Source organism: Equus asinus, chromosome 13 (assembly GCF_041296235.1).
Source record: "Equus asinus isolate D_3611 breed Donkey chromosome 13, EquAss-T2T_v2, whole genome shotgun sequence".
NCBI lineage: Eukaryota > Metazoa > Chordata > Mammalia > Perissodactyla > Equidae > Equus > Equus asinus.
This window is the reverse complement of record NC_091802.1, coordinates 55,634,267-55,650,151: the sequence shown is the minus strand read 5'-3', so window position 1 is coordinate 55,650,151 and position 15,885 is coordinate 55,634,267. Positions and strand designations below refer to the sequence as shown.

The window sequence follows — 15,885 nt, the reverse complement described above, 5'->3', positions numbered from 1 at the left end:
CCTGAATCCAACCACTTACCACTTCTATCAGTCCAATTTAAGCCACCAGCAACTCTCATCTGGACCACTGTAACAGCATTTCTCGGTGCCTAAAATATTCTCCTACATGGTTAACACCTGCACCATAAATAGACAAAAGCTCACGAGAGCAGGGGACTCGAGGATTCTCATTCACTGCTTAGAAGAGACCCTGGCACTCCATAAATATTTTTGGCAGGCAACGAATTTGGCTGGCAATAGTCTGGTCTCAAGACAAGTGCATTCAGTTCTTAGGAATGGCTACTGCAGTCATTTAATAACTAAGCAACATTTATTAAAGCTTTTTCTGTACTGGCCTCCAGGAATACAATAACGTGTAATACAGTCTCTGCTCACCAAAAGCCAGCAGTCTACTAAAGACCAAAAAACAAACAGGCAGCAAGACAATTGGAGAAATGCTAAGACAGAGATACACACAGAAGAGCATCTGTTGTAGCAGACTCTTAATGGATGAGCAAGCCAGGCAAGGGGGAAGCATTACACACAGTGGGGCTGGGGCAAATGGGTATCCATATGAAAAAATGAACCTCACATCATAGACAAAAATTCACTAAAAATCAGTTACAGGGACAAATGTAGAGCAAAATCTATAAAGCTTGAAAAATCTTTCTGACCTTAAAGTCAGCAAAAATAGATAAGACACCAAAAGTACAAATCATAGAAGAAAATTTATAAATTAGACTTCATTAAAATAAAAACTTTTAGGGGGCTGGCCTCATGGCCAAGTGGTTAAGTTCACATACTCCGCTTCAGCAGCCTGGGGTTCACCAGTTCAGATCCTGGGCACAGACATATGTGACACTCATTAAGCCATGTTGTGGCAGCATCCCATGTAGAAGAATGAGAGTGACCTACAGGTAGGATATACAACTATGTACTGGGGTTTTGGAGAGAAAAAAAAAAAAGAGGAAGATTGGAACAGATGCTAGCTCAGGGCCAATCTTCCTCACCAAAAAATAAATAAAAACTTTTGCTCTTCAAAGATATCATTAAGAAAATGAAATGGTGGGGCTGGCCCAGTGGTGTAGTGGTTAGGTTCGCATGCTCCACTTTGGCAGCCCAGGGTTCGCAGGTTTGGATCTGGGGAGCAGATCTATACACTGCTCATCTAGCCATGCTGTGGCAGCACCCCACATACAAAATAGAGGAAGAGTGGCACAGATGTTAACTCAGGGACAGTCTTCCTGAAGCAAAAAGAGGAAGACTGGCAAAAAATGTTAGCTCAGGGACAATCTTCCTCACCAAAAAAATTTTAAAAATTAAAAATTAAAATTAAAAAAAGAACGGGCTGGCCTGGTGGCATAGTGGTTAAGTTTGCATGCTCTGCTTCGGCGGCCCAGGGTTTGCAGGTTCAGATCCCAGGCGTGTGGACCTAGCACCACTCTTCAAGCCATGCTGTGGTGGCATCCCACATAAAATAGAGGAAGGCTGGCACACAGGTTAGCTCAGTGACAATCTTCCTCAAGCAAAAAGAGGAAGATAGGCAACAGATGTTAGCTCAGGGCCAATCTTCCTCTCTCTCTCTCATACACACACACACATACAAAAATTAAAAAAAGAAAATGACAGGCAAGCCACAAACTGGGAGAAAATATCTGCAAAACACATATTTGATACCCAGAATAAAGAAGTCTTACACTTCATTAAGAAACCCAATAAGAAAATGGGCAAAAGATTTTAACAGACATTTCACCAAAGGAGATATACAAACAACATATAAGCACATAAAAAGGTGATCAATATCTTTCATCATTAGGGAAATAAAAATCAAAATAATAATGAGCTACCACTATATACCCACTAGAATGGCAACGGCCAAAATTAAAAAGACTGACCATACAAAGAGTTGATGAAGATGTGGAACTGGAACTCTCACACTTCGCTGGTGCAAAAAAATGGTATAACCACCTTGGAGAACTGACAGTTTATTTTAGCTAAAATATGCATCTGTCCTAGAACCCAGAAATTCCATTTCTAGGTATTTATCCAGAAACAAACAAACAAACAAAAGGCAACAAAAACTACAGCTTACATTTCTTGAGTCTTTGAAACCAAAGGATAAGACCATTAGTCTAGAAAAACTCTAGACTATTCAATTCTCTACTCTGGATCTACACTTAAAACATCCTTGAATCTGCTTATTACTAACCAGACTTCACGTGCCCTGATAATAGTAAGCAGTTGTATGAAGAGCAGGCACAACCACTATAAAAGGTGACAGTGTTAAGATTATTCCTTAGTCTCTTGAGAGTGTGTAGAGTCAGACCAAAGAGCAGAACAACTTTCAAATACAGACATGACTGGGTTTGAACTTCAAAGTTGAGGTTCAGACTCTAGGCTATGGCGTTCTACCAAGATAATGCCCCTCTGTGAGGCTGTGCCCACAAGGCCAACCAGTTTCCTATCGGGTCTCCCGAACACCAATGTACAACTGAGTTATCACAAATCAGTTGTCACTACTGTGGGTAAAAATAAGCTTAGATTCTCTTCATTCCACTTGTAAATGCATGGCTCATTATCATGGCTCAATATCAAAGTAGTGGCTCGCCAGTGTCGTACAGGGTACTGGGAAGGTTTCCCCACGCAAAGACTCTGACATAAAAGAAGGAGGGAAAGGCAAGACGACAGGTAGTTTGAAATAGTTCCAGTGATTCTGACACTCTAATTTTTCTTCTTGCAAACACTGACGTAGTCATTGATGGTTATTTAACAAACTACTTTGTACATGTTCTAAAATCTAACACTCTTACAGTGGTAAACTTCATAATAACCCACGTGAGCTATTAAGATCTCATGTCTCCTTTCACCCAGTTTGGTTTGTCAGATACTGCTTTGCAATCTGATGGCTTTAGCTGAAAACTGTAGGCATCTCAACTTTCTAAAAAGCAAAAACAGAAGGTCAGGCAACTTGCAGTTTAGTGGGGCTTATAGGTTACCAAGAGCTAAGAGATGCAGAACAAGCCTATAACGGGCAGCCAGACATTGTTGACCTACTCAGGGAAGGCTTTTCTGAGAAAGAGGCTGCTGGAGCTTGCATTTGAAAAGCGAGGAGACAAACCTAAAAGACAAGAACCTTCCAAACAGGGGGAACAGCACATATCTCGTATCTAAAAGCTATTAATCTCTTTATAAACATCATAGGTCATCCACACTTGACACACTCTCTTAAGAACACAGATAGAAAGCAAACAGAGCAATAGAAACAGGAATAGACTCCCGAGAGAATAAACACGTTTAGCAAACTTTGGGCCAGCACGGCACTACAAGCAGGAACCAAGCTCACGGCGCTGCGAGGTGAAGCTCAGTTCGGCTGGAAAAAGAAAGCCCCAATTCCTCGGCATGGTCCAAGCCCGCTCATTAGAGCATTAACCCAACAGGAAAAGCGAGGGAAGTAGAAAGGTAGAGAAGACAGCCAAGGGAGGGAGTGGGATGAGGTGGGGCCTCCGGGGCCAGGTAGTCTGAGTATGTCAAAGAGTAGAAACCCAGCGACCCAAACACGGGCGCCTAGCTAATATGACCCCCGGGCAGCGGCAATTAAGCTGTGGGAAGGGGACGGATGCCTCTCGAGCGGCAGGGAGGTTAGACAAGCCTGCAGTGACGGAGCAGACTCAATCCTCGGACCGCGAGGGCAAGCAAGACTGTTCCGGGCGCCCTTACAGTGACTGTCGGCTCGCCATCGAGCTCCTCCATAGCGCCAAGCCTCAGCCACCTGGAATTTGCAGGGCCGCCAAAGCTCCGGGCTCGGGCCTCCAGCTCAGCGCCCGTCGCGAGAGAGGACCCCGCCCGGGCGCCTCCTGTACTGCCTGCGGGCCCAAACCCCCCGATGCCGCAGGGGCCTCTCCTCTCGGCCATGGCCACCACTCTGCGGCACTCTACACGCGTGCCTCCATCCTGGCCTCGACAACGCGTCAGGGAAAACTGAGCCAGGGGCAGCCTGTCTTCACAGTAACCCTTCTGCCAGATCAGGCGCTGCCGCGAACAGCCCCGCATGGGACCAGGAGAAGGACCCCCCCCCCCCGCCCCCGGGGACGTCGGGAGCGGCTGCGCGTGCGCGGACTGGGGTGGCTGTTCTGTGGCGAGAGGTTGGCCCGGGCGTGAGCGGTCCCTAAATCTCTGTCGACTTTGGCTTGCTTTGCGCTTTCTTGGTGTGCTGTTTATAGTCGTCGCGGCCGCTTCTGTGAGCGGTGTCCAGGGCAAGGGAGTCCCTTCCCGAGCCCTGTCTCTCCATCGGGCTTTTGTTCGAAGGCAGTCGCTGCCACACCCACCCCAAGGCGCTCTAGAGGCACGCGGACAAAATTGATGCGGCTCAAACAACTGTGAAATCGAGACAGCTGGGTTTGCTTAATTAAACACAAATATTGGTTTGTTATCTCACCAAAGCAAAGCAGAAAAAAACGCTCAAATCGGGGAATCCCAGATCGTGTTATGGAAAACTCAAAAATGCTCCAGTAACTTAAAGGAGTTATTTATTTTTTAAACGCCTTCTTTACAAATACATGCACATACAAGGAAGAGAACAGTACTGGTTCTAAATTCCTAAATAAGCAACTTTTTGAATGAACTGAAGATAATTCGAAATTTAAAAATAAGTCTTAGGAGGTGCTGGCTCCGTGGCCGAGTGGTTAAGTTGGCACTCTCTGCTTTGGCTGCCCTCGGTTTTGCTGGTTCGAATCCCGGGCGCGGACATGGCGCCGCTTGTCAGGCCATGCTGAGGCGGTGTCCCACATGCCACAACTAGAGGCACCCACAAATTTAAAAAAAAAAAAAAAAAAGAACTATGAACCGGGGGCTTCTGGGAGAAAAAGGAAAAATAAAATCTTAAAATAAAAAATAAGTCTTAGGAAACAGTGCCTGAAAATGTAGCAACTTCTTTTATTTAGGAAAGAAATTTGACCTGAAAACGACAAATTTTCAGTGTGTTAACTGGGAAATGCTTCTTTCCCTGAGATTATTCTGAACGACCTATTTGGATTGGTGGAAATAAGATGACTTAGAATCCACAACTAAAATATACAACTATGTACTGGGAGGATTTGGGGAGAAAAAAAGCAGAAAAAAAAAAAAGATTGGCAGCAGTTGTTAGCTCAGGTGCCAATCTTTAAAAAAAAAAAAAGAGTGGTTAGGAAAATCCTATCACCTCAATGTTTGTTCTTTTGAGGTACAAATTGAGGTACCTCTTTTCAGATAAAGGAAGAAAAATCTTGTGGCTATCACAATTTTGTCCAAATCCTTATCTCTGAAGACACCATCCATAGGATGAAGTTTAATGTGGTTTTGCACAAAACTCCACACTATTCCACCATCTATGTCTTGCTGCGTTTTCCAAATGTTTCACTGTTTCTGATCCCAATGGAGTGGCTATGAAGTATGAGAAATTATGCATTTTCTAGGGGGTAAAAAGAGGGCTAATATTTTCCAAAAGTAAAATAAACATTCAGTAGTAGATAAATCGATTTTAAAAAATTGGTAATTATATCGTCTCTGACTGTTCAAAATTCTTTGAGCTGCAGAAGTTAGGGCCAGGCTTAATAGACATTGATAGAAATCATGCTTGATTTCCTTCAGAGAAAATTATTCTGGTGAACAGGATGAGTCAAAGGAAAGGAAAAAAATAACAGGATGAAAGACCAAAAAGAAAAACCATTCTTCTCAAAAGGAGACCTGAGAAAAAATAATTTGAACAACAAAAGAGCTTGGAAAACTTTGGTACTATGGTTTCTTGGTATTTTAAGACTGACATTGTCATTTGAAGATAATAGAAGTATTGAAATTGTCTAACCTAGAGCCAGATAATATTGGGGGGGAAATTATTGGAAATATGCTTTGGTCTAAGACCATGATATACCAGCAACTTTATACAGTCAAAGGTATTTATTAGTAGAAAAAAAAACTACAGCTAATAGAGCTATTATTATCCTCTATATAGACCTTTTTCTTCCTGCTAGTCCTTCTCAAACAGACTTCCAAGAATGGTGTTTCAATGAAGTAGTTTATGTATCCTTTTTTTTTTTTTACACATAATCCTAAAGGAATACATTTGGCAAGACAGATTAAATAATCATCATGCAAATCTTTTTCTCTTCCTTGTCCTCCACAGGCTCCTCCTCTCCCTCTCTCTTCCCCTTCCTCTCCCTAGATTGGTTAGTTTAACTTTGGAATTCCTTATCTACTCTGGACAGTCTTCAGTTATGCAGGCGACACTTCACTTGAGGTATATCAGAACACTAAGAAGACAAAAAGAGTAAAATATTTCTGGAATCAAAGAAAAATCTAAAACAAAACATACCTATTCCACAAGAGTCAAACCAGAAATCACTTTAAGTCACTCCAAAGTCAAACTTAAAATCTCAGATCAAGCCAGAGGAACTGTGCTAGAGATGTCTATGTAAAGTGCTAAGTGGTTGCGTTTAATGCATCCTAGTAAAACTAATGTTCCCTACCCTGCAGAGAAATAAATACATAATCATTTTCAAGAGACATATTTATTTTAGAAAGCAAGGTAGAAATCTATTATCAAGAGCCATACAAATATTTATGCACTTTGACCCAGTAAATCCTCTCTTGAAAATTTATTTCAAATAATTTCAAAACGTAAGAGATACATGAATTTAGGTATGTGCTATATATAACAACAAATTTTCTCTACCTCCACGCTGTTGACATTTGGGGCCAAATAATTCTATGTTATGAAAGCTGTCTTGTGCATTACAGTATGTTTAGCAGAATTCCTAGCCTCTATCCACTAGATGTCAATAATACCCCTCAACAGTTGTGACAAACAAAAATATCTCTAGATATTCCCAGTGTCCCCTAGGGGGCAAAATCACCTCTCTTTTTTTTTTTTTAAGATTTTTTCCCTTTTTCTCCCCAAAGCCCCCGGTACATAATTGTATATCCTTCATTGTGGGTCCTTCTAGTTGTGGCATGTGGGACGCTGCCTCAGCGTGGTTGGATGAGCAGTGCCATGTCCGCGCCCAGGATTCGAACCAATGAAACACTGGGCTGCCTGCAGCAGAGCAAGCGAACTTAACCACTCAGCCACGGGGCCAGCCCCAAAATCGCCTCTCTTGAGAGCTACTGGCATAGATGTTCAACCACAGAGGAATAAAGGAACAGCTAAGTAAATATACTATCAATGAGATATTATCCACCTATTTAGAAGAACTATGAAGACAGATAACATGGAAGTCTTTAAAGAAGTTTTAAAATGTTCATCTTTTTCTCCTCATAATCTCACAGGAAATAAGACGAACATTTTGAATAATCACCAAAAAAGGGAAATAAATGTCTCACAATTACAGAAGGCTATGCAATCATTAAAAGATAATTGTGGCAAAACTTTATAAAGTTCAGTAAAGCTTTGTTTTTATAAAGATTTTATTTTTCCTTTTTCTCTCCAAAGCGCCCCCAGTACATAGTTGTATATTTTTAGTTGTGGGTCCTTCTAGTTGTGGCACGTGGGATGCCGCCTCAGCATGGCTTGATGAGCAGTGCCATGTCCATGCCGAGGACTCGAACCAGTGAAACCCTGGGCCGCTGAAGCAGAGCGTGCGAACTTAACCACTGAGCCACGAGGCCGGCCCCTAAGGTTCAGTAAAGCTTTGCTAAAAATTTTCTCAATTTTGTAAAAAGTAAAAAGTGTCTATCAATATGTAGGAAAAAAGACTGGCAGGAATGAGCATTATTACCCTAATAATCAGAAAAAAATGATCTTTTAGCATGTTTACTACATAATTTTACATTTAAGAGTAGGGGGCCGGCCCCGTGGCTGAATGGTTAAGTTCTTGTGCTCTGCTTCGTCAGCCCAGTGTTTCTCCGGTTCAGATCCTGGGTGCGGATATGGCACTGCGCATCAAGCCATGCTGAGACGGCACCCCACATGCCACAACTAGAAGGACCCACAACTAAAAAAATACACAACTATGTAGCAGGGGGCTTTGGGTAGAAAAAGGAAAAATAAAATCTTTAAAAATAAATAAATAAAATAGGACAGCTAATCTTCGACAAAGGAGCAGAGGGCCTACAATGGGGAAAAGAAAGTCTCTTCAACAAATGGTGCTGGGAAAACTGGACAGCCACATGCAAAAGATTGAAAATTGACCATTCTTTTTCACCACACACCAAAATAAACTCAAAATGGATCAAAGACCTAAAGATTAGGCCTGAAACAATAAGTCTTCTAGAAGAGAATATAGGCAGTACACTCTTTGACATCAGTTTCAAAAGAATCTTTTTGGACACTATAACTCCTCAGTTGAGGGAAACAATAGAAAGAATAAACAAATGGAACTTCATCAGACTAAAGAGTTTCTTTAAGGCAAGGGAAAACAGGATTGAAACAAAAAAACAGCTCACTAATTGGGAAAAAATATTTACAAGCCACTTATCCAACAAAGGGTTAATCTCCATAATATACAAAGTACTCACATGGCTTAACAACAAAAAAACAAACAACCCGATCAAAAAATGGGCAGAGGACATGAACAGACATTTCTCAAAAGAAGATATAAATATGGCCAATAGACACATGAAAAGATGTTCATCATCGCTAATCATCAGGGAAATGCAAATCAAAACTACACTAAGATATCACCTTACCCCCGTTAGATTGGCAAAAACATCCAAAACCAAGAGCAACAAATGTTGGAGAGGTTGTGGAGAAAAAGGAACCCTCATACACTGTTGGTGGGAATGCAAACTGGTACAGCCACTATGGAAAACAGTATGGAGATTTCTCAAAAAGTTAAAAATAGAAATACCCTATGACCCACCCATCCCATTACTGGGTATCTATCCTAAGAACCTGAAATCAGAAATCCCAAGAGTCCCTTGCACCCCTATGTTCATTGCAGCATTATTTACAATAGCCAAGACGTGGAACCAACCTACATGCCCAGAAACTGATGATTGGATAAAGAAGATATGGTATATATACACAATGGAATACTACTCAGCCATAAAAAAAAGACAAAATTGGCCCATTCGCAGCAACGTGGATGGACCTCGAGGGTATTATGTTAAGCGAAATAAGCCAGTCAGAGAAAGACGAACTCTATATGACTCCACTCATAGGTGGAAGTTAACATATTGACAAGGAGATCTGATCGGTGGTTACCAGGTAAAAGGGGGGGTGGGGGGAGGGCACAAAGGGGAAAGAGGTGTACCCACAACATGACTAACAATAATGTACAACTGAAATCTCACAAGGTTGTAATCTATCATAACATTAATAAAAAATAAATAAATAGATAAAATAAATTTAAGAGAAAACCAAAATTGTGTATTTTTACAATTAAGTAAAGAAATTTATATGTGGACAAAAATTGGAAATTAAAATTGAGAGATAAGTGTTGTGGGAATGTGAGTGAATTAAAAATTTTTATTTTAGGGGCCCGCCCTGTGGCTGAGTGGTTAAGTTCGTGCACTCCACTTCAGTGGCCCAGGGTTTCACCAGTTTGGATCCCAGGCAAGGACCTAGCACCACTCATCAAGCCATGCTGAGGCAGCGTCCCTCATAGCAGAGCTAGAAGGACCTACAACTAGAATATACAATTATGTACTGGGGGGCTTTGGGGAGAAAAAGGAAAAAAAAATTATTTAAAAAATATTTTACTGCGGCCGGCCCTGTGGCCAAGTGGTTAAGTTCATGTGCTCCGCTTCAATGGCCCAGGGTTTCGCTGGTTCAGATCCTGGGCGCGGACATGGTACCACTTGTCAGGCCATGCTGAGGTGGCATCCCACATGCCACAACTAGAAGGACCCACAACTAAAATATGCAACTACATACTGGGGAGATTTGGGGAGGAAAAAAGCAGGAAAAAAGAGAATATTGGCAACAGTTCTTAGCTCAGGTGCCAATCTTAAAAAAAAATAATGATATTTTACTGATTGGGGCTGGCCCAGTGGCGCAGTGGTTAAGTTTCCACGTTCCGATTCAGTGGCCCGGGGTTCGCCAGTTTGGATCCCGGGTGTGGACCTACACACCACTTGTCAAGCCGTGCTGTGGTAGGCGTCCCACAAATAAAATAGAGGAAGATGGGCATGGATGTTAGCTCAGGGCCAATCTTCCTCAGCAAAAAGAGGAGGATTGGCAGCAGATGTTAGCTCAGGGCTAATCTTCCCCCCCCCCAAAAAAAAATATATATATATATATTTTGCTGATAAATGTTTTAATCATATATAGAGATACAAACATAAGTACACATACATGAATAAGGCCATATTTGGGAAAACCTGTGGGTTTTTTTTTTTTTTTTGAGGAAGATTAGGCCTGAGCTAACATCTGCCACCAATTCTCCTCCCCTTGCTGAGGAAGGCTAGCCCTGAGCCAACATCCGTGCCCACCTTCCACTACTTTATATGTGGGATGCCTACCACAGCATGGCTTGCCAAGCAGTGCCGTGTCCGCACCCAGGATCCAAACCAGCGAACCGAGGGCCGCCGAAGCAGAACATGCATGCTTAACCACTGCGCCACCAGGCCAGCCCCTGAAAACCTGTTTTATAGCCATAGTAATGTATATCTGGCCACGTAAGACTTTAAGCTGAGAAACAAAATTATAAATGTGACCAATTTATTATTGGAGGAGTGAAAGCTGCTCTAGCTCTGAGGTTCTCAAACTTTAGTGAACTTCAGAATTATGTAGAGGGCTTGTGAAACCACTGATTCCCGGGCTCTATCCCCAAAGCTTCTAATTCAGGAGGTCTCAGGTGGGGCCCCAGGCTTTGTATTTCTAATAAATTCCCAAGAGAAGGTGATGTTGTTGCCCCAGGGACCACCCTTTGAGAACCATCCTTCCAACTCTGTCTTCTCTACCTCAGGGTGAGAGTAAGCAATCACAAACAGAAGCTTTGTTCAATTTGTTTCTGTTCATTTTAGGAAACAAACAGCCTTGAGTCGCTGGGCCCTGCTTGAATCCAGCAATGGACAGAGAAGAAGGACTGGAGCATTAATGGTGTTAGAAGAACTTGAAATTGTCATACCAATGTAGAGGCTGCATAACTGACAGGCATTCAGGATCCTAAGTTAGGCATTTTGGGTATTTTCATGACAAGTACTGTGTTACTGTTGCATCAATAAGTCAGTGAACGTTTATTGATCACTGGCTCTCAGAACTTTGTTTGCTGCAACTATGAAGATGAAAAGTGATGATACCTGCCCTCAGAAAGCTTACAGACCATTCTCTAAGTACTGTTTGTGCAATATGTTATTAATACTCAGTGAATGTATGGTATTGTGAAATGGGACAACATTTTCCTACATTTTGTGCCACAGCTGACACATTTAAAGTACAATATCTGGGTTCTTGGCTTTGATTGCTGGGTCCCATCTTGGGTCCCATCTTCTTTGTCATGACCCAAGGATAGAGAGCTGGAAGGTTTCTACAACATCACCATTCTGCCTCCAGATTTCCTGCAGTATTCAATAGATAGCTCAAGTACTCTACTAACCTTTGTTAGATAGAACGTGAAAAAGTTTGATGGTATAAAGTACACAAATTTTAGTTGTCTGTGTTATAAATTCAGTTAAGTGTTTCTCAGGGTTTTTGGCAAGGATTTAAAGCTCAAAACAGAGTTTCTTAGATTCTTGTTTTCTTGCCCCTTTTAGGAATGGTGTTTTTTTCTTTGGCACCTGACGCTGGGTGGTTCACCCTATTCTTTTTTTTTTTTTTTGAGGAAGATCGGCCCTGAGCTAACATCCATGCCCATCTTCCTCTACTTTATATGTGGGACGCCTGCCACAGCGTGGCTTGATGAACGGTGCCGTGTCTGCACCCAGGATCTGAACCAGCAAACCCCGGGCCGCCAAAGCAGAAGATGCGAACTTAACCGCTGTGCCACCGGGCCAGCCCGGTTCACCCTATTCTTACCCTCTACTTTTTTTTTTTTTTTAAGATTTTATTTTTCCTTTTTATCCCCAAAGCCCCTGGTACCTAGTTGTATATTTTAGTTGTGGGTCCTTCTAGTTGTGGCATGTGGGATGCTGCCTCAGCATGGCTTGATGAGCGGTGCCATGTCCACACCCAGGATCCGAAACAGTGAAACCCTGGAAGCGGAGTGCGCGCCGCGAACTTAACTACTCAACCACAGGGCCGGCCCCTCATCCTTTACTTCTAACACCAATTATTGATATTTAATTAGATTTCTAGAGGAATTAGGCCTTTCCTACCAAGTTCCTAGTTAACTCCTAATGGTGAAAACTGCTCACTGCACACTTCCCTAATTCATTCCTTCACTGCCTTCACCTGCCTGCTAGGATCCAGGAACTGAGCTAGGTGCCTGGAATAAAACTGTAAACAAGACAGACAGGTCTCTGCTTTCATGGAACTTTCATTCTGCTAAGAGAGACAACCAAACAAAAATTTAGGTCAAAACAACTTGACTGGTTCTCCTGGCATTATTCTAGCATTTATTTTTCCATGTGTTTTCTCTCTGCAGCCTTCCATCGGAACCTGTGTGCAGTCCTACAGTAGTTAAGCACTGGGATCTGAGTCAGAAAGTCTGAGTTCAATATGATACTGACTCTGCCACTTCAAGCTGGGTAACCAAGTTGCCCAACCTCTCTATGTCTTACTTTCTTCAACTGTAAAATGGGGATGATAATAATAGAGGCTTTATGAAGATTAAGGGCTTAGCACAGAATCCCCACATAATAAGCACTCAATTAACATCTGTTCTTCTTTTCCGTATTTACTACTCTTTGTACTTTTTTTCCCAAAACACTAACAGTGCACAGCCACCGCCTTTCCCACCCCTATAAAAATGATGGAGGGAGAAACTTAATGCTGGGAAATTCCTATCTTTTTTTTTTTTTGGTAGATTGGCCCTGAGCTAACATCTGTTGCCGATTTGTTTTTTATACTTCTTCCCAAAGCCCCCCAGCACATAGTTGTATATTCTAGTTGTAGGTCCTTCTAGTTCTGCTATTTGAGATGCCACCTCAGCATTGCTTGATGAGCGGTGCTAGGTCCATGTCCAGGATCTGAACTGGTGAAACCCTGGGCCATGGAAGCAGAGAGCACGTGAACTTGACTTGGCCACGGGGCCGGCCCGGGGAAATTTCTGTCTTTTCACAGTTTTTTCCTGGAAAGTGGAAAGAGACTCTCAGTATATGATTCCCTAGGCTCAGCTCGCAGAATTCCAGTTTGCCATTGGAATATATATTGCTCACACATTTGAACATGTTTGACTACTTCTTATACGAACTCCTCCTTTGCCTGAAGGTGACTCTGTAATTTAGCATAATTTTGGAGAGAGGGGATATTGTAGGACACACCTGTCACCCAGGAGCTAACGACTAAACAACCATTTGATTATTGGAAGCCCCTCACATATCAATGAGGGTAAGTCTAACACGACATATTTGATAGTCCTCTGATGGCTCCGCAGTCCTACAAGGCTGGGAAGGTGTGTGATGGCAACAGAAGCCCTGGGTTCAGGAGAGTAAGGATAGCATCTCTTCTTTTTTTACAGTACCTGGACAGCACTCAGCATGTTCATCCCCTAGCATGCAGCAGGAGCTCAATCAACACTACTTGCCAGCTGTGTGATATTGGGCAAGTTACTTAACTCCTTTGAGCCTCAGTTGCAAATAAATACTACACCCACTTTGAAGGGTTGATGTAAGGAGAAAATGAGCTAATATTAGTAAAGCCCCGCTTGGTGCCTGACACACGGCAGTTGGTCTCTTCCCCTTTCACTTCTTGTGTGTTTCCTACTTAACCCCCTACCTCCACCCCCACTGAATTATAAGTTGAGTCAGGGACTTTCTCTACCCTTCTTTGCCCAAGGCCTAGCACAGGACTTACACATAGTGATAGTTTCAGTTACTCATTCATTCAGTGAATCTTTGAGTACCTACAAAGGGCAAAAGCTTAGAGTTGAGAGAACAGGTACATTCGGGACCCCCAAGTACTTGAATATGACTATAGCAGAGGCTTCCGGGAGAAACGATGAGAAAGAGCTAGAATGGTCAGCTTGGATTAGTTCTCAAAGGGCTTTGTAGGTCTTACAAGAATTTTGGAGTTTATCCCATAGGGCACAAGGTTGCCACTGAACCAAGGAGTGGGGGAAACTTATTTTGTTTTTATTTTAGAATGGTTTGTGGTTCTCAGACTTTAGTGTGCTTAAGAATCACCAGGGAAGCTTGTTAATAAAGGGGGATCTCAGAGCCACACTGCCCAAGATTATGCACTTAAATCAGCACCCTAGATGTTACTGGTTCACTTAAATATTCAGGCACAAGTGGGACATACCTTAAAAGAAAAAGATCAGTTAGGAGGCTATTGCAGTAGCCCTGGGGAGAGCTGACTTGAATTTAGGATTCCCCTACCTGCCCAGATCAATCTGCCTCCCTTGGTCTGTCTTACATCTAAGGCTTTAAGCCTCCTCTTCCCCAGGGAGGACCAGCTGGAAGCCCAGCAAACGCAGCCAAGTCCAGAGACTGGACAGGGGCTGAAAAGAAGTAGACAGATTTGGGTAGGTATTTAGAAGGTGGGGTAGACAAGACTTGAAGATTGATTGTATGGGGAATGTGTGAAGGAGAGGAAGGAATCCAGGATGCCCCCTGGCTTTTTGACTTGGAGCAATGTTGTAATGGTGTGCCCTTCAGTGAACTGGGAACTTGATGGAGAGGGGCAGGTTAGGGAAGGTAAACTGAGGAATTTTAGTTGAGATTTGTAGTTTGCAGTGTCTCTGGGACATCCAAGTGGACACGTTCAGAAGTCAGTTGGATTTAAAGGCAGGAAGCTCAGAGAAAGATCTGGACTAAAAATATAGATTTGAGAATCATTAGCAAATAGATGATCATGGAAGTGGGTGAAATTATCCCAGGAGAGGGAATAGAATAAGAGAAAAAGCTCTTAGAACAAAACCCAAGGAACCTTTAAGGGAAGGGCTGAGGAAGAAACAAATTGCAAAGGGATTAAGGACACGCCAGAGTCACAACCCAAAGTCACAGGGAGGGAGTTCAAGAAGAGTGATGAATTGAGAGGCATCCTGGATTCAGCAAATAAGTCTGTGGTGACCTTGTAGAGAGCAGTTTAGTGGAGCTACAGGGACAGCACCAGATTGCAGAGGATTAAGGAGTGAGTGGGAGGTGAGGGAGTGGAGACAGCTGGCATGGACATTTTTTCAAGATGTTTGGCCAAGAATGGAGAAAGATATGGTGATAACTTAAGAAGGAAATAGAATTGAAAGAGAGTCTTGAGAAAGAGTCTATTTCTGTGCAACAGAGGAGTGGAAGAAAATACAGGGACAAAGGAAATGATCAATAACACCTCCCGAGAGGAGCGGTTTGAATCCACGGCACAGATTGTTCTTAAGACAGGAGGGACCTACTTCTGTTTTTTAATTGGATGGAAAGAGGAAATGATTGATTGGTTTGGAAGCCCGATATTGGGTAGTTCTGATGGATTCTCTTTTCTCTCGGAGGTTGGGAGCCAAGCCATGAGTAAGGATGAACATTTTTCCTCGGCTAGTCAAAGTACAGGGTTACCAGCAGGACTGAAGTAGTCACTGCACTGAGGCAACAGCCTGGTGGGAAGCAGGTTGAAGTTGAAGCTATAAAATCCAAAAGATGAGAGGCTGACTGAGAGGAAGTGTGATGTTCCTCTAACCTTGGGGAAAACTGCATTTGGGCCACCGAACAAGAGGGTTTTCTCCAAAACCTTATGCTGGGGCTTTGATTTAGGCTCCCTGTTCCTCGTCTAGTCAGTCTGCCTTCCCTCGCCTGTGTCTCACGTCTAGGCCTCAAGTCTCCTCTTCCCCACCGAGGACCAGCTGGAAGCCATTTTGATTAAGCTCCACCACAGAAGGAGGACAATACAGCCCCGCCCAGAGCCAGGCG

General features: G+C 42.8%; 1 protein-coding gene across 2 annotated transcripts in view; it reads right to left on the bottom strand.

The window, feature by feature from the left end:
• The window catches only part of NUP85 (nucleoporin 85), a 30,509-nt gene extending 26,452 nt beyond the window's left edge, over positions 1–4,057 (bottom strand). Inside the window, exon 1 of one of the 2 annotated variants that reach the window (XM_014839793.3) lies at positions 3,697–4,057. In XM_014839793.3, the coding sequence (XP_014695279.2) occupies positions 3,697–4,029 (333 nt within the window). In that variant the 5' untranslated portion in view covers positions 4,030–4,057. Of the gene's footprint in view, positions 1–19; positions 118–3,696 lie in introns of those variants that run through there. The other variant, XM_070483607.1, reaches the window with a different exon arrangement.
• Positions 4,058–15,885: the final 11,828 nt, after the last annotated feature.